Raw genomic sequence first — 23,453 nt, 5'->3', positions numbered from 1 at the left:
ATGATCAAAACAACAAAAGTCAGACAAAAAACAACACACCAAAGACAAAATACTACAAAAACGAGAGAGAAAATGGCAAAAGCAAGAAACAAAATTACTAAAAATGAGACAAATGACATGAAACAAACAAAACAGATACAAAAAATTTTGATAAAAAGTTACAGTCACAAAAGAAATGGACAAACAACACAAGTGAGACAAAAAACAGAAAACGACATAAAACAAATAAAGTGAAATACAAAATGACAAAAATAAGACAAAAAATCACAAGTGAGACAAAAAGGAAACACAAAACGACAAAAAAACAACAAAAATGAGGCAAAATATTACCAAATAGAGACACAAAATGACAAAAGAACAATGAACAATCTAGTATTTTACTTTATGATCAAAACAACTTGTCATGATCTAGAAATTATTTTAAATTTATAGTTTTACAAATTGGGCTGCACAGTGCACATGTAGTGGTTAGCACTTTCGCCTTGCAGCAAGAAGATCCCTGGTTCGAATCCCGGGATGGACCTGGGATCTTTCTGCATGGAGTTTGCATGTTCTCCCTGTGCATGCGTGGGTTTTCTGCGGGTACTCCGGCTTCCTCCCACAGTCCAAAAACATGCTGAGGTTAATTGGTTACTCTAAATTGCCCGTTGGTGTGAATGTGAGTGTGATTGTTTGTCTGTATATGTCCAGGGTGTCCCCTGCCTTCGCTCGAGTCAGTTCGCCCGCGACCCTAGTGAGGATAAAGTGGTGTATAGAGAATGGATGGATAGTTTTACAAATCTACAATCTGCAGTTAATGTCTTCTCTGGAATTTTTACATTTTACAAAGTTGTAACGTGGGCCGGATTGGACCCTCTGACAGGCCGTTTTAGGCCCACGGGCCGCATGTTTGATGCCACTGACTTAAAGGATGATTCCACTCAAAGTATACTTAAAAATTCAAAGGTTTATTTAAGATGTACATTACCAGTCAAACATTTGGACACACCTTCTCATTGGAAAAGGAGATGGTCCTGCAGTCCTAAAATACAGATCATATCTAATGCCAGAATAACTGAAAGAAAAGGTAAACTGACACAATCATTCCTTTTCAACACTCGAGGTAGGTATTCATTTAGATCAGCCTGTTTGAGGTACTGTACATATATAGGTAGTACACAACTCTTAAAAATCCCCAACTAGCTAAACTATTTGAAGCTAAAAACACAACAAACAAATAAAACAGCCATATATTCAAATCATGTATTGTCTTACAAATTTTATCCTTATTAACTTTAACTCAGTTGTAAATCACAACAAAATAAAGTCAAGTTAACAGTTACAGTTTGTAAATGTGGGAAAACATTTTTCAGTACAATCTTTAGAACTAAATGAACATTAAGTCAAACAAGAAAACAGCACTCAATAAATGGGCTGCTATTGTTTTCTAGGTATAAAAACCAGACCAAAGTAAACCTAAAAATGTCAGGTAAGTCAGTGCCAGGTGGAGACAAAGTCTGTACAGTGCATTTTAAAAAAGTTTAACTTTTGTATTTCATTTTTATGTAAAATGTACATTTATAATATACTGTAAAAATATTTAAAGATCTGCCCTGTGCACAAAAGCAGTAGCATACTGTAGATTATTGTGATATGAGATTATTCATGTTAAAAAACTAATTTTAGTTTAAAGAGTTTAGAGTTCAGACATTTACTTTTGTAGGAAATAACCCTGGTAAACATGGTAACACTATACAAAATTTAAATAAGAACATACAGATATGGAAATTGTAAATGCTGAAACGCTGGCTTTAGAGTCTGTCCCCGGGTATACGGAAATTCTATTTTTACAAACAATTAGTGTGTTATTGTCATAATTTTGACCATCATGCCTGAAGATTGTGATGATGAATGGGAAGATTCAGTCACATCGTTAAGTTAACATTTCCCTGCAGCTTTGTAACAGACAAGTGATCAAGTAAATGCTTCAGTTTAAATGTTAGAAAGACAATGTTACATCCCATACATAATGAAGACCATAAACGTCATGGCCACTGAGAAACTCTTATTGTCCTTTTGTAAATGCATCCTTAGTTTTTCTTATAAAGTGCCTTCTTTGTTTGCTCTGCTTCTGGGTTAAATGAATAGTTTACAAAAACAATGGGCAGCTGCAAATGTATCTTAAGCACAGGATAGATGGACACAGGTGGGAATAATGAAGCTGCTGCAGTAAAAAGAAGAATTTTCTTTTAACATTTACTTCTTACTGAAGGTTTACCTGAATAAAATAAACAAAAACTGCATACAAATTGCCATTCCCCCATGACAAGACAACAAACGGCACAACCTTGTTTCAATCTACAGAATAAAGTTACAATGCATTATCAAATATAGGAATGCACACGGCCTTCTTGCTCGCTGGTTTGCATACACTGAGCAACAGTGTTCATGAGTTGGTTGTGCTGAGTTAGAGGTAGTTTGGAATCATGACAAGATATTATAAATCAGTGATCAGCAAGCATTGGTATACAATCAGGTTTCCTTAAACACAAGGCTCCAGAGACTTAGAGTGCAAGAGGAGCCATCCAGTGTGATGGACGACTGAATTCAGGTAGCAAGTGTGTTATGAGGTAATGCGTGATTTGCTCTTGTAGTTTTGTTCTTGAGGCTCTTTGTAAAACAGACAAAGTCTGTGAATTTCTTTGCATAGTGTAATAAATGAAAAAATATATTGTTGAAGCTAAAGAGAACATATGTAATGAAGCTATGTCCATGTACTTGTTCATTTAAGTCAACAACAACTACAGACATCTAAAGAAATGTCAACAGTCTGGGTGAGAATTAACATCCATCATCTTGTTCTAATGCAATGTTCTGCTGGAAAACCTTGAGTCCTGACATTCATGTGGATGTTTGACATGTACCACCCACCTACATGTTGTAGGTCCAGCAACCCCCAACCCCTAACCCCTCATGGCAGCATCAGTCCTTGATGCCCGTTGTCACCCTCAGCAGGACAATGCACTCCATCACAGCACAAAAACTGCTCAGGAGTGACCCAGAGAACACGACAGAGCTAAGCTGTTCACCCAGGTTCCACACTCCCCAGATCCAGATCTTATTGATCTTATTATGGGATGTTTCAGGATCAGCCTGATCTAGGTAGGTCCCACCCTGCAACCCACAGGACCCACAGAATTCAGAGTTGTTTTGTTGCAAACTACCAGTGGACTCAAGCTTATCCGAGCTGGCATTGGGTGAGTGGCAGGGTGCATGCTGGACATCTCACCGTTCTATCACAGGACTAAAAGACAGACTGACTGAATGAAGTTCTAAAGCTTATTACTTGTTTAGACTGCCTTTTAAACAAATTTAACAATCATCCTGAATACTGCCCTGTGCACTGAAATCTCATGTCTAAGGTCTAATTTGTCCAATGAGTCAATAAATCCAGCCTGCACCCTGCACAGGCTTCATTATCATTAATCATTTCAATAAAGGAATTCAGTTCAGTCACAGATTTCAGCAACTAAGCCACACCTAATGGCTGGTTATTGGCATGGCTGGCCTTGGTTACATGAGACACAAGAGCCACATTGTCAAGGAAAACTTTTGAGACCAGGCGATACTGCAACTCATGACAAAACGTTGCACTAGGTGCTGTTTCCACCCTGCTTATTATTAGAAAGACAAAAGAAGACGGACTTACTGTAAATGTAAAGTGGTATCTATGAGGACTCGGCCAGTGTGATGGATGACTGAGGCATGATCTCCTGCCATCCCGTCCTTGTCTTTGACAGTCTAACACCAATTTGGGTGACAGTTAGGCCAGCAGGGGATTGGTTTAGTTTCAACGACAAAACAGATATTTTGAACAGCAGCCATTTGTTCTACATTTCTGCATGACAAAACCAGATTGTTCTAGTGTCTTTTCTGCTTTTAGTGCATTAGTCAATAACCATCAGCTGTGAGAAAGACTAGCTGTGTGTGCCTGTCAGAGAGACACAGAACTAGGGTGAAACATTGAGTGAAAATGATCAGCACCTCAGTCCTGTGGTGTTCAGAATGATGAACTGGTGGTAACTCTCTCATTCACAAACTTCACTAATCTTTTATGTGTGTCTGTGCTTCTCTGTAGTTTACTCTCATAGAGAAAGGGAAGTTTGTTTTACCTGAGTAAATATCTGTGTGTGGTCTGTTTTGACAGGTAGGTGTGAACATCTATTTTTATGGGCAATACAATTAGTAAACACTATATTTTGGTGCCCTTATGTTGCTGCATTCTGAATGGTCTAGCTAAAACTGTAATAAAGGAATGTAAAGGTTTTGACAAGTACCCAACATTTTCTTCTGTTAAGCAACAGATCAGTGTGAATGTATTCATAAAACTCAAAACTGAAAGAACAACAGAATATGAAAGTTCTCTCAAATGAAACCAAGTAGAATGTGGTAAAGCCAAAAAAAATGAAAAAAAAAAAAAAGTGGTTAAGGCAATCTTTTTCCTTTGAAAGATCTGACAATTGAATGAGGTAGAGGTTCATGGAGATGAAGGCTAGTCCTCCTCTGGGGACTCTCCTGTCTCTTCTTCTTGCTCTTCCTGTGAATGAAAACAAGATGGTCTATGTCATTTAAACTGTTTTAGATCTTTTATAATACATATTTCATTCCAGTGTCACTTTATGTTGGCACAACCAGTGTTCCCCAGTCAGTTGTCCACGGAGTAAAAGAAGCAGTCATTCTATGTCAGAAAGAGTTAGTCTCTGACAAGAAACGGTCCTTGAAAAAGAATTATTATACTGCAATGGTTCTGATAACCTTGGTAAACACATGCTCATGCTATGCTTTGTTCTTTCTTCCTTCATTTGTATTCCTCATAGTTATAGGCTTATGTTTACATTTACTACACGACCAGCTTAAAATGGCTTTCAATGAAAGTCTGGCTATTAAAAACCTAACACATATTACCGGAACAGTCTTCAACATTTATTATGTATTTTACTACAGTTTATGCAGTATCTGCTGTCATGGTATGAATCTGCAGGTGCATCTCATAGAATTAGAACATGGTGGAAATGTTTTTCATCAGACTTTGCTCAAAGTGAATTTTGCGTGAATCTGACCCATTACACATAAACGGAAATATTTCAAACCTTTCTTTGTTTTAACCTCGATATCGGCTGACAGCTCATGAAACTCTCCCCAAATAAATCTCAAAATCTTAGAATACTTCAAACAATCAACAAAAATCCATTCAAAAAAGGATTTATAATGTAGAAATATCCAAACTCTGAGAAGTATGTGCATGCACTGTCTGTCAATACTTAGTCAGGGCTCCTTTTGCTCAAATTACTGCAGCAGCATGGCTTGGCATGGAGGCAATCAGTCTGTGGCACTGCTGAGTTGTAATCACTGTCCAGGTTGCCTTGACAGCTATCTTCAACTCTTCTTTATTGTTGGGTCTGGCTCGTCCTGTTCTCTTCTTCACAATACACCACAGATTTTCAATCGGGTTTAGATCTGGTGACCTGGCTGGCCAGTCTAGCACTCTCTTCCAGTTAGCTTTCCATTTCTATGCTTTGATACAGCATTGTAAACAGCAGCCTATTCAGCAACGCATTATTGAGTCTTACCCCCCTTGTGTGTACTGAACCAGACTAAGAATTTAAAAGCACTTTGCACGTGTTTTGAGTTAATTAGCTGATTAGATGTCTTCTCAGGATTGTGTGGGAGTATCTGGGGGTTCTTGATTGGCATCTCTGTGGCCCTCTGTAAAAAATTCTAATATTCTGATACTGATTTCACATCAAAATATAAAAACAAATAAAGGCTCGACATATTTCATTTTATGTACACTGAGTCTAAAATATGTACAATTTTGACTTTGAGCAATGTGCGGTGTTTCCTACCATATTCTAATAACATGAGATGTACCTGTATTTGAGAGTGATTAGAGACTAATGAAGAATATCTGTGTATGTAGCCTGAATTTAGCAAAGATATTTAGTCAATATGAAGTAAGTCTAATGAGGATTACACAGTAATTCATCTTACAAGTGGATACATCTGTGTGTGTGTGTACTATCTTCGAGATCTCTTACTTGAGCTGGCTTTTTCTGAATGACTTGCTGTGGCTGCAAAAGAAAAAAAAGGGAAAGTTAAGTCTTGTTCCACTGAATAACATAAACAAAAAGAAGTTACCTCTTCCAGTGCCGTCCAAGGCAGCAACCAGCCAGAGGTGCTCCGCGTGTTTTTTTATCTTTTCATTTTTTCACTTTTCCTGCACTATATTTGATCACCAAAGTAGTAGGCTACATCTGCTATAAGTAGAAAAATCTGGCCCCAGACTTTGTTTCAACATTTTGCCATTTTTTAAGTACTTTTAATGCCAGTTTTTTCCCATTGCAGTCCCTGGATAGGCTGGTCCTGAAGCACCTCTGCCCCATAGTTGAGGTTACGTAAAGGCTAATTCCCTTTTCCTTTGTGTGTGTTTGCGTGTGCTTTTCCTCATCATAGATGATTGGATAATCAGTTGAGTGAGGACACTTGTGACAGAGAGTGACACGCCTGTTCATCATTCACAACCTGCCATAAAGGAAGGGGTCAGTCCACTACTCGACGCTGGACCGTTGCACTACCTTGAGTCAATCAACCCAGACCAGCTCAGTTCAGCGTTCCGTTGCCTCCAGTCTAACCTGTGTTAGCTTGTTCAGTTCCCCGTGCCGCTCCCTGTTGGTGATCCTGCTTCCACACTGACTACTACCTACCTCTCTTTGGATTTGTTTTATCATAACTCCAAAGACACACATTCCTGTATTATGCAAATGACATTCCTCATCTTTATTTCCCTGACCTCATTTGCCAAGCTGCTGTCAGCTAGGTGGCTTAGTTTCGCTTTCGTGGTTACCTTCGTAATTATCGTTCCTGATGAACTACTTGTTTATTCTGCTTCTCTGCTATTTTTGCCTTTTGTTATCTTAGCATTCTTGTATAGACGCTGAGCAGTTTGACTTCTGTGTTTCTGCTCTGTTCTTGCGTGCCTGTATATTTTGTTGTCCCACTCCCGTTCACCTTTCCTAACCTTCTTATACTCTGTTCTGGTTAGTTCCCTGCTCTGTATTTATCCTGTCTTTTAAGATTAAGTCTGCTTTGTATTTTGTGATTCGCGTAATCGCTTTATCTTCCTCCTGGGCTTCCAGGGATTCCTCTGCGTAATTGTGCTGTCTGTAGCATAATTCCCTACATTGGCTGTTAATGTCTCTAGTCCCAATTTCCATTATCATGTATGTGTGTGCTATTGTAAACAAATTGTTAAATCTTCAATCTGTGTGACATGTCTCTCTGTCTACACTTGGGTCTTTGTACAAACCGTGACAATACGACCTGCTCAGGCAGGAATAAGTTGCTGCAGGTGGATACTCCACTAGCGGTCTGGATCACCAACTACCTCACAGCTTTTTCACACTTTGTGAGGCTGCAGAGAGCCAAGTCAGAAACAATACTGGAAAGCATTGGTGCCCCTCAGGACAGATTCCTGTCTCCCCTCTTGTTCACTCTCTGCACCTCTGACTTCAGATACTGCTCACAGTCCTGTCATTAGCAGAAGTTCCTGCCTTAGTGGGCTGTATCAGCAGGGGGCAGGAGGCTGTGTGGTGGACAGCTTTGTGGTGTGGCATCAACCACCTACTGTTTAACATCCCAAAAACTAAGGAGTTAGTGGTGGACATCAGGAGGTACAGGACTACTCAGAACCCAGTCATTATCAAGGGAACAGAGGTGGACAATGTCAAGGATTACAAGTGTCAACATAGACAATATGTTGGACTGGACTACAAACACAGAGGCTCATGAAAATAAAAGCCAGAGCAGTCTGTTTTTTTCTCAGCAGAATGAGATCTTAAAACATCTGCAGTACTATGCTGCAGATGTGTTATCACTTGGTGCTGGCCAGCACCATTTTCAATGCTTTAGTGTTATGGGGCAGCAGGGTGAAGGCAGTTGACGCTAACAGACTCAACAAGGTCACCAGGAAAGCTCGTTCTGTCCTGGAAGTGTAGTTCTAGTCTTTGGCAGAGGTGTCAAAGAAAGGGATACTGAGGAAACTGCTGCTCAGAGCAGCTTCAGCTATAACCTGGGACCACTGAGGAGGAGCACACAACGTCGCAGGAGGTCTTTGCTAACAGTGGCCATCCAACTGTGCAACTCCTCCCTTTTCTATAGGAATAGAAGTTAAAATATGAATTGTTCACATACTCCACCCATGGCAGACAGGTGCTCCAGGCAGTCAGGTTCTCGGAGGTGACACAACACAGGAGGATCTCCAGCCATGTATGGTCCACTAAGTCTGGCCATGGGACTGAGGATGGAAACCAAAGGTTAAACTGACTGTTGCTCCCAGGGCATTGCAGAGTGTTTTCCAAACCTCTCATGTGAACTGGGGTCTTTGGTCAGAGACAATGTCAGTAGGAATGCCAAGTGACCTGAAGACCTGGTTGACCACGATGTCAAGTGTTTCTTTGGCCGTGGTTAACTTAGGCAAAGCAAGGCAATGAAGTAAGTGGCCTTAGAGAAACAGTCAGTAACAGTGAGAATGGTGGTGTTACCATTAGAGGGAGGCAGGCTGGTGAAAAAAATCCAATGCTATATACACACGTGGACAAAATTGTTGGTACCCCTCAGTTAAAGAAGGAAAAACCCACAATTCTCACTGAAATCACTTGAAACTCACAAAAGTAACAATAAATAAAAATTTATTGAAAATTAAATAATCAAAAACAGCCATTACTTTTGAATTGTTGATTAACATAATTATTTAAAAAAACAAACTAATGAAACAGGCCTGGACAAAAATGATGGTACCTCTATAAAAGATTGAAAACTATTTGACCAGAGTGACATGATTAACTCAGGTGTGTCATTTAATTGACATCACAGGTGTTTCCAAACTCATAATCAGTCAGTCTGCCTATTTAAAGGGAGACAAGTAGTCACCCTACTGTTTGGTGAAAAGGTGTGTACCACACTGAACATGGACAACAGAAAGCGAAGGAGAGAATTGTCCCAGGACATCCGAAAAAAATTATAGACAAACATCTTAAAGGTAAAGGCTATAAGACCATCTCTAAACAGCTTGAAGTTCCTGTGACAACAGTGGCTCATATTATTCAGAAGTTCAAGACCCATGGGACAGTAGCCAACCTCCCTGGACGTGGCCGCAAGAGGAAAATTGATGACAAATTGAAGAGACGGATCGTTGGAATTGTATCCAAAGAGCCCAGAGCAACCTCCAAAGAAATTAAAGGTGAACTCCAAGGCCAAGGTACATCAGTGTCAGATCGCACCATTCGTCGTTGTTTGAGCCAAAGTGGACTTCATGGGAGACGACCAAGGAGGACACCACTGCTGAAAAAACTCATAAAAAAGCGAGACTGGAATTTGCAAAAATGCATGTTGACAAGCCACAAAGCTTCTGGGAGAATGTCCTTTGGACAGATGAGACCAAACTGGAGCTTTTTGGTAAGGCACATCAACTCTATGTTCATAGACTCAAAAACCAAGCATACGAAGAAAAGAACACTGTCCCTACGGTGAAACATGGAGGAGGCTCAGTAATGTTTTGGGGCTGCTTTGCTGCATCTGGCACAGGGTGTCTTGAAAGTGTGCAAGGTACGATGAAATCTGAAGACTATCAAGGCATTCTGGAGAGAAATGTGCTGCCTAGTGTCAGAAAGCTTGGTCTCAGTCGCAGGTCATGGGTCTTCCAACAGGACAACGATCCAAAACACACAGCCAAAAACACCCAAGAATGGCTGAGAGAAAAGCGTTGGACTATTCTAAAGTGGCCTTCTATGAGACCAGATCTGAATCCCATTGAACATATGTGGAAGGAGCTGAAACATGCCATTTGGAGAAGACACCCATCAAACCTGAGACAACTGGAGCTGTTTGCTCATGAGGAGTGGGCCAAAATACCTGTTGACAGCTGCAGAACGCTCATTGACAAATACAGAAATCGTTTAATTGCAGTGATTGCCTCAAAAGGTTGTGCAACAAAATATTAAGTTACGGGTACCATCATTTTTGTCCAGCCCTATTTCATTAGTTTGTTTTTTAAATAATTATGTTAATCAACAATTCAAAAGTGATGGCTGATTTTGATTATTTAATTTTCAATAAATTTTTATTTATTGTTACTTTTGTGAGTTTCAAGTGATTTCAGTGAGAATTGTGGGTTTTTCCTTCTTTAACTGAGGGGTACCAACAATTTTGTCCACGTGTGTAGGACCAGAGTCGTTTGGGGATCTGCATGGGCTGGAGGAGACTGGAACTGGACTGGTTAGAGGTCCTAGCATAATAGCAAAACCTAGAAATTCTAATTCCAATGTTAACTGATTTGACATTTTATAATCAAAATGATCCTCAATCATTAAACTTCTTCCTATCATGATTATAAGATATTCACCGGAATTTCATTCCAAGAATTCCTAACTTGTCATCCATAGCTTCATTGGAATTTCATCATGGACATGTTCATGATTTCATTACTGATTAGTGTAAAAATAAATCATACATATCGAAATGTTGGATGAATAATTAACACAGTTGAAAAGCTGTCACATTCATGGCTGAGGGTGCCAGGTAGCAACAGTGCTCTCCCCTCTGCCTTGTGTTTTGGTTTTTCTTTCTAATTAGGTGTGCGTGTGCACAGAAGCTGGCAGCAGGGGCCAATGATCATTAATCAAGGAGAGTAGTGAATGAGCAGGTGGGACTAGTTTAATCAGCCACTTCAACTCCTCCATGAAAGTTTACGCCACTCACCACTCATCGCCGGACCGTGAACGTTCTCTAACTGGCTCCTGTCTGCTCGTGTTACCCCGGATTCCTGGTTTCTGTCTTCCTGAAATTCCCCTGCAGAACCCCTGTGTGGTCTACCCCTGGATATCTCTGGTTACTTCACATCAGACTTGGCTCCCTCACTCCTACACCTCCGACATTCGTCACCTGCTTCACCGCCTCTGTTGCCAAACCACAAACTCTGGCTGACACATCACATCCAACGGCAATCTCACAAAGTCTGTTGTCCTTCAGCTGCTGGATTCCTGCCACGCCACCGCTGGCTGTCCACCACCACCTTCCAGTGCACCAGTCTCCTCTGGAGACATCCACAACAGCTAAGCTTTCCAACCCGAGAAATACCAGACTCTGATTAAATATTTTAGCTTATGTTTTTGACCCATGGGCTTAGTTTGTTTAAGTAATTATTTCACAGTCTGCCTCGTGTTAGTTCCTATTTGATTAGAGTATTCCTGCCTTGGTGTTACCATACATGGGTCTGCTAACATTACTCTTTCTGTCTTGTATTTAGTCCACCTGTTCGCCAGGAGGAATCTATCTGTCCTGGGATGTAAAGGATTATGTCCGTGTTATAGAATACTTCCAGTTTCCTGTTGTAGTTCTTGTATCTTTTTCCTGCTTTGGAAAATAAAGCCTTATAAATTGTTCCCTGGTCTGAAGTCTCATTTCCTGCACTTGAGCCTCCGCACACCACAACAAAGGCCAAGATAAGCCAAAATAACCATCAGTGACACCCGATCTCTCAGAAGCCTCACTCCCCCAAGGCCCTTAACACAGACTCTACTCCTTCTGTACCACAGAGGGGAAATGGCAGTGTTGTCTGTAATGGGCTGTGGTAGCACTTGTGGCACTTGTAGGTCCACTTGATTTGTTAGGGGTGGGGTGGAAGTCTGAGGCACAACATAAGGGCAGCATGGGCAGCTTCAACCATATACAATGTAAATGACTAAAAATAGAAGACCTATTGTGAAGACCCCATACTTTAGCTGAAACCTGATCCCATGTACTGTTGAAGGAATGAGGGACTCTACAACCTCTACTACCACCTCTACAACCACACAGCAGTCTCTTTCCACAGGTTTTACTCTGATCAAAGAGAGGTATGTCTCGGTTCTGCTAAGCACTTTGTACAGGTTCACAAAAGTCTAACCTATCACGAGAGGTGGTATGCACAATATTTAACAGGATGCTCAACAGTACTGGCTTCATTCAGCCGCTAAAGTGATGGTATTCTGTCATTCAGACAAAGGTCACCATTCTGTTGATGCTCCCTACAGCTTCATTCAGGCACAGTCACCATAGTGATAAAGAGACTCACGGTCCTTACAGTTTATGTGTGTGATACTGGACAGTGCATCAAGTGACAAAAGACAAAACCTAAAATAATAGCAGCTTCAAACTGACCAGAAAACCAACTGCTTATTATATTTGTGATTTCCCAAACACTAAAAAATTGCATGTGTGATGATAATCACACAACTAGTTTATTGACAGGAAAGTAAAAACATCCTTACAGCTGTAAAGGAGCTCAGGACTTCACTTCAACAAGGCCACTTGGTAGCAAATTATTTCACTGTGGTTTATAAACTATGACTTTGTGTGTGTCACTTGACTGATGTGGCAAAAAATATACAGTATGATTTGCAGTCATCGTCTCCTGATCATCTCCATGTCACAGGCTATCTAAAACTATTAGCAATTACCGTATTTTCACGACCAAAAGGCGCACCGTACCAAAAGGCGCAGTCTCAGTTATGTGTGCCATTACTGTATTTAACACACACATAAGGCGCACCTGATTATAAGGCGAGGGTTTTATATACAATCCACGCCCACACTTCCCCCTTTAACGTTCTCATGGTGTCCTCTACTACGTCCGGCTTACAACAACACACACAAGCATACAAGTGTACGTATTTAAAAATGGAGCGGGAGCAAAACTTAGTTTGGTTGTGCTTTATTTAAGTATTGATTAGTACTAACATTTTTTAATAATCAATAGGCACGGGCATGGTAATTACCGGTAATCGTCATCAATTAAACCCATGGAAGTCCTCATCCTCTGTTTCTGAATTGAACAGCTGCGCTAAACCTCCATCAAACATGCCAGGTTCACTTTCTTCACTGTCAGAGTCACTTTCCGTGCCGTGCGGCGCCTCGGAAATGATGCCGGCTTTTGCGAAAGCTCGAACAACAGTGCCAGCAGACACGTTAGCCCAAGCATCTACAATCCATTGGCAAATTGTGGCGTAACTCGCCCGGCGCTGCCTTCCACTCTTAGTGAAACTGTGGTCTCCATCGGTCATCCATCGCTCCCACGCCACTCGCAGCCTTACTTTGAACGGCCGGTTCACACCGATGTCCAGCGGTTGAAGTTCCTTTGTCAGGCCTCCCGGAATGACAGCAAGCTCGGAGTTCATTTGCTTCACTTGTTTTTTCACATCGGCTGTGAGATGGGCACGCATAGAGTCACAGATCAACAGTGATGGTGATGCGTGGAAAAAACCACCTGGTCTCCTTACATACACCTCCCTCAGCCACTCTTTCATCATTTCCTCATCCATCCAGCCCTTTTCATTTGCCTTAATGATGACTCCTGCTGGAAAGTTTTCTTTAGGCAAAGTCTTTCTCTTAAAAATCACCATAGGCGGCAGTTTCTGTCCATTAGCATGGCAGCTAAGCACAACAGTAAAAGAAGACTTTTCGTACCCCGTTGTGCGTATCGCTACCGTGCTGGTCCCCTTCTTCTCCACAGTGTGACTCACCGGGATGTCGAAAGTGAGCGGCACCTCGTTCATGTTAGTGATGTGGCTGGGCTGGATGTGTTTGTCGGCGATGTGTTTGCTGCAGTAGGAGCGGAAGATGGCCAGCTTTTCATTATAATCCGCTGGAAGTTGCTGCGCTACCGTAGTCCTGGTCCGGATGGAAAAATGGCACCGTTTCATGAAACGAAAGCACCAAGACGGACCTCCTTGGAAATGTTCAATTTTCATTTCTTCTGCTAGCTTTACTGCTTTTAGTCGAATGGTGACCGTCGAAACGCTTCTCCCACTCGTTCTTTGCTCGATGATCCACTGCTCGAGTCTTTCCTCCAACTCGGGCCACCTCGCCTTATGTCCGCGGAAACTCAGCTGCGTCTTCTTGACCTGTCGGAGCTCGTATTCCAGCTTCCTCCACTTGCGAACCATCGATTCATTAATCTTAAATTCTCTAGCGGCCGCTCGATTTCCATGTTCCTCCGCGTAGCTGATGGCCTTCAGTTTAAACTGTGCTTCATAAGCGTGTCTCTTTGCCATTTTCAGGGTTGTTAAAACAACGATGTTCTGCATAACGCACATACCTGTTCTTTTATATACAATCCACACCCACACTTCCCCCTTTAACGTTCTCATGGTGTTCTCTACTACGTCCGCCTTACAACAACAACACACAGGACGCACTGCACCATAGGGCGCGCCACACAATTTGAAGAAAATCTAAGACTTTTATGTGCGCCTTATAGTCGTGAAAATACGGTAATTAAGTTACAGCTGCTCTGCTGTCAGTAAGTGCTCACAACTACCTTTAGAGATGCTTAGATGGATCCTGCCGCTGTCTCACTCTACTGTTTTGTGATTTTGGTTGGACAGTGTTCCATACCAGCTCTGTTCTTAAAGAGGGATGCGATAAGTTGGACACCATTTACTAGACCATGGATGACCTCAAGACCTGTATCAGGCACCCTGGACAGGTCACTAGTTTATACAACACGGTCTCATGGGGATTCGTGAAACTGTCACGTCAGTTTTTGTTTCGGTTTCGTGCGCACCAACACGATGTCGTCATGTTTTTCGTGCCGCTCACCACGAGCGAAACCCGCTGTGGTAATCACAACAGCGGCCGGATCACATCTGAAAGTGGCTGTCCATTGGCGGCCGCAAACGCCAATGGACAGCTTAAATCGTCATGAATCCGCCGAATTTGCATAGGAATTTAAAGAACGTCCGGCGGCCGAAGCGGCGGCCGCAGCAGCGGCCGCAAACGCCGATGGACAGCTTAGATCATCATGAATCCGCCGGTATAAACCACTTTCAGATGTGATTACCACAGCGGGTTTCGCTCGTGGTGAGCGGCACGAAAAACATGACGACATCATGTTGGTGCGCACGAAACCGAAACAAAAACTGACGTGACAGTTTCACGAATCCCCGTGAGACCGGGCTGGTTTATAACAGGGTCAAACATAAAAACAGACAACCAAGCAAACAATGACTCTGAAAGAAATACAAACATGTCCGGGTGTTTTCTGCTACAACAGAAAGATTGCAGAAAGATTTCCGACATCTGAAATCTTTAAAACATTTGTGGTCCACAGTGGTAGATTTGTAGTATAGACACAGACAGAGACACAGACAGACAGACCTCTGCTGTGCTCCTTTGCAGAGTAACAAACATTTGACTGCAGTTGTTGCTACCAAAGCGGACCAGCCACTTATTACCTTTTCGTGGGGTGATGTAGGTGTGGCAGGACGGCCCAGTCCGTCTCCACCTATGTTAAGTATATTGGATCAGGTGGTGTAGTTTTTTAAGTGCTCCCGGTCATTGAATGCAGCTGGGCTGGGAGCAATCATCCCATTGCACCTTTGATTACTGGGCGGTGCTACACTGCATTATATCTGTGAGGGCTGCGCATTTTTGACATGCGTCCTCTCTCTGGAGCTGGGGTGTTCACTCAGCCGCGTGGTTTGCCGTGGCAGTCTCGAGATGCTGGCGGAGCATTTTTCTACCTACCTGTCAGGTATGTTCTGACACGGTCACTGCGTCTCCAAGCGACGTTTGTGCTGTGTCTGATCTGCTCGTTGCTTTTAGTAGAATTCGGCTGGTACCTTGGCCGAAGGCTGGGAGCCGGGTATGTGTGTGGCCTCGGAGCTGGGCATAACCTATGCATCGCGTTGGATTTTTGAGTGATCGTGCGGCTGTTTCCCCTGATGCCTGAGGAGCTGCGGTTTTATTGACAAGCCGCTCCATGTCTGAAGCAAGCTGCTGCTGTTCTGACTCCAAGTTCTGTCTTCATGTGCTGTCTCTGTGTTCAGTGCAGCATGTTCTCTGCCCATCGGGAATTGCTGCATTGGTTTTATTCTATGCTTTTAAAGACAATCTTGGTGTGCATGTGCCCATCGCCTGGCACACCCATTATTATGGGTTGTAAAAATTATTAGCATCAGAATTACTTTTCTTTGATTTTGTAATCTGTTTGTTCTCTCTTTTTGTGATTCTGTGTTTGGGTTATGTATGATTGTTGTTTTGATTTGTTTGGGTGAGCAGGTGGCCTGATTGGCTTTGGTGGCGACCTCCAGGGTTCAGTATCATATAGTGTGGTGCCAGGGTAGTTCTAGAGATCTCTGTTCCTGTGACTAACCGTATTTTTACCTCCACCAAGGAGGTTATGCGACACCCGGTGTTTGTGTGTCCGTCTCTGTCTGCCTGTTAGCAAGATAACTCAAAAACGGCTGGGCAGATTCACATGAAATTTTGAGGGGATGTAGACTATGGTAAGAGGAAGAGCTGATTTAATTTTGGTGGCAATCCGGAAAGGATTCTGGATCACTTTGAATTTTTTAGTATTGTGGGGGCCGCTATGACTGTGCTCTGGGTAGGGGGGCCGCTAGGCATCATGGGGGGAATTATGTGTTCTTTGGGAATTGTTTTACGGGGTTGTTTGTTTGTTCTAGACATTCTTTAATTACTGCTTGCATTTAGGTAGTTCAGTACTGCGTTCTGAGTTCGTTTGTGTGTTTGTTGTTGTTTTCATGTGTACCGTAGCTCAGGGGGTTACGGGAGGAGTGACCTCGGCCTGCGAGCCGGTACGTTGTGAGTTCTGGAGTGCTTATTGTGGTAGAGACAATAAAGCCTGGTGTGCTAACTGTAAGATCCTTCGTCATTCCTGCCTTAAGTCGCCGTTCAGTGCTACATTGGTGTCAGAAGTAGGATGGCGCTTGCCCGACTTCAAATGGAGGAAGAACTGAGGGAACTCAAACAAGCTGTCGACGAGGGACTGCACCGCCTCTTGGGAGCAATCCCAAGAGGAAAGGAGCCGGCCAGCGGAGAGTTCGCTTCACGTAAGTCCCGACAGCTCCACCACACCAAGAACCCGCCGGCCCTCGAGGACATGGTGGGCCGCCACAGGCAGCGAAGCCGACGCCGCTGCAGCCGCTAGCAGGGGGAGTGCTCTGACAGCAAGCCGAGAGCGGGGAGCCACCTGCCGCCGCTGCTGAGCGGAGAACGCCTGTCAAGCTGCCGAAGTACGACGGAGAGAGGGAGCTCGCCCCGTACCTAGCCCAGGCGGAGCTAGTAGCGCAGCAGAACAGCTGGAGCACCGAGGACACCGCGATGAGCCTCGCCCTTGCTCTGGAGGGGAAAGCAGCCTGGGTGCTACTGGACCTCAACCCAGCACAGCGACACAATCTGCGGGCTCTAACTACCGCATTAGAGAGGAGATTCGGCGAGAGACCGTCCGCCGACGAGAACCGAGAGCAGCTGATTGGTCGCCACCGCCGAAGAGGGCAGACACAAAGGAGGATGCCGCGGAGACTGTTGGCGCAGACCCCCGACCAGGACTGGCGCCGGTGGGTCTGCGTCGTTCCACATGCCGCTGACGGTGGCCCGGACACTTGGACATTTATTGTTCGTGGCTAAGGGGTTTCGGGGACGTGTAAACCCCCTGGGTGGGGGCTATGTAGCGGCCATGGGGGCTGATGTGACTGTGTTCCGGGTAGGGGGGCCGCTAGGCATCATGGGGGGAATTATGTGTTCTTTGGGAATTGTTTAACGGGGTTGTTTGTTTGTTCCAGACGTTCTTTAATTACTGCTTGCATTTAGTTAGTTCTGAGTTCGTTTGTTTTCTTGTGTACCGTAGCTCAGGGGGGTTACGGGAGGAGTGACCTCGGCCTGCGAGCCGGTACGTTGTGAGTTCTGGAGTGCTTATTGTGGTAGAGACAATAAAGCTTTGTGTGCTAACTGTACGATCCTTTGCCATTCCTGCCTTAAGTCGCCGCTCAGTGCTACACTATGTTTTAGTATGTGGTCCAAAATATGACAAACATCATAGGTTAGTATGTCGTCCAACAAATTGGAGCAAGGTGTCTAGATAGCTCAACTGGTTAAGAAGGTCATTCGTAAACAGAACTGTGTCAGAGACGCAGGTTTGATTCCAGCTCATAATCCTTTACTGCATGGGTTTCCTGTTTTCCTCTCTATCCTTGGCGGAGGTCTGCACTCTCTGAGTGCTTTTCTAGTTCTTTCTGTGGACAGGAGCTGTTGGGCTATGTGGTGAGTGGCTGGCTGATTCCCCCCTGAGGTGGTGGTCCCCTCACTCCCTGTACAGTAGAGCACTTGGGTGTCCATTAGTGGTTTTGGGTGTTTTTTTGCACGTGTGGTGTGTGGCATCCGGACCCTCTCCCTCCCTCTTCAGTCAGTCATTCCGACCTAGTAAGCCCTCAGCCCTGATTTTCATATATAGATGGTCAGTGGCTGCACCCTGGAGGTCCTAACAGATTACCTCTATTTGGCCACTTACTATTGAGCTGTCTCGTGGCACCACCGCTAAGGTTTTTATATTGAACCATTGTCATTTTAATCAAAAGAATACCTTGTTAATAAATTCTGTTTTGTGTATATTTAAGTCACGTCTGTCTCTCGTCATATGTACCTGTGTGACCTTTCCCTGTATTGGAGTGGTGGTTCCCTCTAATCGGATTTCCTGGGGGTGAAATTCCCCCAGGTGGCGTTGTCAGTCATTTGGTAATCAACCAAAGTACATTAACCCTAGTAGCATTGCCACATAGGTTTTCAGTAATTCTTCATTAAACCATAGTTTAAAAACAGCATTTTGTAGCCTGACATTCAATAAATATTAGTTTGAGCTAAAACATTTAAGTGTGACAAATATGCAAAAATAGATTTCTGTAGGAGGACAATACTTTTGCACATCACTGTATGCATTTGCAGTTCTTTTTGCTGACATTTGTTCCAGCTTCCAGCACACCAAAAGCAGACACAAGCTAAAGAGAACCACATACTTACCCATTTCCTGGGTCGTCCCCTGGGTCTTTTCTCCTCCGTTGCCTCAGATTTCTGTGAAGACATAGAGTAGGTAAAGTATGACTGAAATGTTTACGTTGCATTGCCTCACATAAATTATGATTTGAAGGGGTTTTTTTCAGAGTTAAGCATGTTTACTGTAATGGATTATGTAACTAAAGAAGTTTTGAATCTCCACCAGTTAGATTTTCTATAGTACTGAACTGTAAGCAGCATTTATTTGGAAGGAAGGACAAACACAATCACATACCAGTCATGAAAATACATTACAACTGTGTACATGGATTGAGAAGAGTGCCAAACATATGGCATCTGATTTGTAGAAAAACAGTTAACACTTACACTTTCATTTCACTTTCAATTGAATTTCCCTTTGGGGATGAATAAAGTGATTCTATTTATTTGAAGTGGTAAAGTGAACTTGCAACATTCTACAACTGTTTCATCAGTGCACAGACTATACACAATTCTTCTGTTGTCTCAAGATGACACTTCCAACAACTGTAAAGATGCAACAGACGGCATGGTACAAGAGACAACCTGCTGCATGATGCTCTGGATGGACACCTGTATGAATAAAACATATTTTACTGTGCCCCTAAAATGAATCAAACTTCGTCAAACCTTTAAGAAAGAGCGGGACAACATTTCACCAGCCAGCATCAACAACCTCATTTATAATTATTTGCATCTTAATGTATCAAAAATTATAAAATGTCCTTTATTTATTTTCATTCGGACTAAATCAAAGACAATTGGTGTCCAAATCCTTACACTCAACATTAACAAAGCATCTTTCATCATCAAAAGCTATGTTTTGATGAAGGAAAACATTCTTTTATGTGCTTGAAAAAGACCAAATGTGGTCAAATCGTTGGTAAATCTTTGGACCTACACCCCCACTGCTAAAAATTACTATCTTTGTCATTAAATAAAAACAAACTATTAGCTTGTGCCAAGCAGGAAAGGAACTAGTTGGACCCTCCCAAGACAAGCATAAGAATACAACACAACGATGATGTGATGTTCAGCAGCAGGCATCTGTCATGGCTTATTACACTGCACAATGGCAAGATAATCTGTGTACTGTAATCCCAGGTCAGTGTTTGCGATGCTACATTTTTAATGTGGAGATTTAATGGTCTGAAAGGTAAAACCCTGTTCAATTAATCATCAGTGTGCTTTATATGTCTCAGCAAAGCAAGTGTGCAATAGCCCTAAACAGCGGGATCTGACGTGGAAACTTACCATAAATGCCACCTTTTTTAAAAGAACAAAACTGTTTGTGCAAGAAAAACCATAAGACCTGGAAACACCAGGAAATGAAATTTTTTTTTAAAAAAAGGTCTTGTTTGGATGAAATGGAAACAAAGAAACTTGACTTGTAGAACTTCAGCTCAGAACTGGGTTAGACGTAAAATCTGAGAAATAGTGACACTGTGATCATTATTTACATTATACCATTTCTCTTCCCATTTTTAGCATTCTTTTAATCTTCTTCTTTCTATACATGTGGATGGCCCCAATTGTAGATGAAAAATCCAACATGTTAAGTTCATCCTTATGAGAATCATGGGCACAGACTTGACCTGAACAATTAAAACTTTATAATTACTGGTCCATCGTGTTCATTTGTTGAACCACGCACTGCTGTGGAATGTAAATTAATAACGTTCACAAAAGTTACCTTAAACATGTGTTATTCAGGTGTTTGGGCTCCTCACCTTCTGCGCTGCCTTGGAGGGGCCCTTGTTCTTACTTCCTTTGGGGCGGCCCCTTGGGCGCTTTGGGACAGGCTCTCCACTGGGCTCCTTAAAAGAAGGCAGTGGACGGCATCAATGTCAGGGGTGCCGAGGACAAGAAACAAAGATTAGAAACCCGCTACATTTTTGAATATTACATTGTTACTTCACCAAGGAATACCGCAGAGTTACGCGACAATCGAGACACGTTTGTTTGTCTGTCTGTCTGTCTGTCTGTCTGTCTGTTAGCAACTTTACTCAAAAACGGAATAACAGATTTGGATGAAATTTTCAGGGAAGGTCAGAAATGACACAAGGACCAAGTGGTTAGATTTTGGCAGTGATGCAGCTTGTAGTCTAGATGCATGGATTTGATAAAGATTTTTGTGTCACGACAAGATAGCGGCATGGCGTCACTGTAACCATGACAACAAGTGAACACTGCATCAGCTGCCTGCTGAAGATCACATGAATGTGATCCTACTACAAATCCACCACTATGGACTTATCAGGACTTCAGAAATGATACAACAGAGCAGCTTTGGCTGAGTACTGCTCTCTCTGAGTGCTTTTTTTGTTTCAAAATGTATCATACGTTACATTCAAATCTAACTCCAGGCCACTCAAAAATGAGCTGAGGCTTACTTCTGAGAGATATCTTTATAAATGCAGTGTGGTTTTTGGTACCCACAGTATACTGTGTAAATGGATGTGATTGTGACGTGAATTTTTTGTGGGTCTGTAACTCACTGATGAATAACCTCTGTAAATATACTCAAATAAGCCCCTTTAAAACCCTCATTAGTCATTGCATCTCTGATTTAACTCATGGAAAATCTGCACAAATGCATCCATCCTCACTTTCCTCTTCTTACTTATCTTTTTAGTTGTAAACATTAGCCACAGTCAAGACTGCATACATTATTAATTAGTATGGAATGATATATTCATTTCAACAGCGGTATAATTGGAAAAACAAGCTCCAGCTCTAAATTTCTGGAAACCTGTGGAGCTCAGGTTGTCAGGAGGTCAAGTGCATAGTGGAAGTGTGGACTGCACAGCCAAACAATAACAAATGCAGCGAATTCAACGCATTAAGGTAGTAGTAGTAGGTAGTGAGGTGTCTGGACTGTGTTCTATTTAAACCCCATCTTGATCAAACTGTGTGTAATGTGATCCTCAGTGACAGACAGGACTCCTGCCTCTTTCACAGCAGATTCAGGAACAGCGGTCTTTCTTACTGTGTGGATCTTCCTCGGTCTCCCCGGTCTCCTCTTCAGTGTCTCCGCGGCCCCGGTGGGCTCCTGGGAGCCAGAGCCTTCACCGAGCCGGTCCCTGTGTCCACTCATAGTTCCCGGTTGCCGAAGGTCCTCCGTTCTCCCGGGAAACTAAAAAAAGATCCCAACAGAGAGAAAGAACGAACCCGCGGACTTGGTGATCGTAGCTTCACTGCGGTCACGTCAGCCGTCTTTCGTTTTCGCGTGGTCAAGCCAGCCGCTCCAAGATCTTATGTGCGCTCCTCGTACAGACTTTATGGTCAATGCAACTTACAAAAGCGCCGGAAAACTTCCGATTTTCAAAATAAAACGGGTGAGTAAAAGAGGTGTGTGTCATAGAGCAGGCTTAGAGCTACTATCCTGTGTTGGATTTGAGCCAATAGAACACATGACCTGAGAGCTATTGAGCTGAAATGGAAACTTTTACAGTTAAATATTAATATAAAATATACAAAGTAGCCAAAAGGAATAAAAAATGGTGTGTCTTGATCACCCTTTACATTCCTGTCAATCAACATTGGTTTGGAGCCTGTGGGTCAGGAAGCTGGAAGCTATTGAGCTAGAATGCTAATATTTACTGTGAAAAATTCATATTCAATTTAATAAGTATCAAAATGGAATTAAAAGTGGTGTGTCTTGATCACTCTGTGTCATGCTATAATACTGAATACATTTGGAGTCTCTGGGTCACATGACTTGGGAGCTATTGAGCTAAAAGGCTAATATTTATTGTAAAAAATTATATAAAATCTATTAGGTATCCAAATGGAATAAAAAGTGGTGTGTCTTGATCAGTCTGTGTCATACTATAATCCCAAATACATTTGGAGTCTCTGGGTCACATGACCTGCGAGCTATTGAGCTAAAATGCTAATACTTACTGTAAAAATTTAATAATAAATTCATTAAGCATTCAAATGTAATAAAAACTGGTGTAAGTTGTATTGGGACCATGGAAAAAGTGCCTAGAAAGTGAATTTCATTCCACTCACGTGGATCTACATGAACTCTGCTTTATAAGATATATCTATTGCTAATTAGTACCCCAAAAAAGTTTCTACTCACCGTTTCCAGTCATTTTTTAGTGTTTGATGTTTTTATTGAAATTTTAACAATATAACAGAGAACAAACAAAAACAACCCCCCCCCCCCCCCCCCCAATTAAACAAACTAACCAATCTCCACTGCCGCTAACAGAAAACACTTTTTTTAAAAACACAAAGCATTCAGACCATCAATACACAAATCAACCACACTACCGAGCCTAGTCATTCATGTACCGTTGTTGATGGTTGGCTGAAAAAAGTCAAAAAAGGCCTCCACACCTGATAGAACTTTTTCTCAGAGCCCCTCATCTCAAATCTTATTTTTTCCAACTTGAGATGAAATAATACATCCTTGATCCAGTGTGATACTGTGGGTGGGGCAGCATCCTTCCATTTGAGAAGAATTAGACGACGTGCTAACAAGGTTGAAAAAGAAATAAGTTTTTGGCCCCCGGCAGGAAGTCCTAACTCCACACCAG

At 42.5% G+C, this 23,453-nt stretch overlaps 1 protein-coding gene across 1 annotated transcript; it reads right to left on the bottom strand.

The window, feature by feature from the left end:
* Positions 1-926: 926 nt before the first annotated feature.
* Positions 927-22,213, bottom strand: hmga2 (high mobility group AT-hook 2). Its single transcript, XM_022219582.2, has 5 exons — positions 21,893-22,213; positions 20,634-20,720; positions 18,892-18,942; positions 6,078-6,110; positions 927-4,576 (listed from the first exon to the last, which is right to left on the bottom strand). The coding sequence occupies exons 1-5, from the start codon at positions 21,998-22,000 to the stop codon at positions 4,532-4,534; spliced, it is 324 nt and encodes a 107-aa protein (XP_022075274.1). The 5' UTR covers positions 22,001-22,213; the 3' UTR covers positions 927-4,531.
* Between the last annotated feature and the right edge of the window lie 1,240 nt (positions 22,214-23,453).

The sequence above is a fragment of the Acanthochromis polyacanthus genome, chromosome 1, assembly GCF_021347895.1.
Source record: "Acanthochromis polyacanthus isolate Apoly-LR-REF ecotype Palm Island chromosome 1, KAUST_Apoly_ChrSc, whole genome shotgun sequence".
Lineage (NCBI taxonomy): Eukaryota > Metazoa > Chordata > Actinopteri > Pomacentridae > Acanthochromis > Acanthochromis polyacanthus.
The sequence above is the reverse complement of the archived record's forward strand: the minus strand, read 5'-3'. Positions and strand labels throughout refer to the sequence as shown.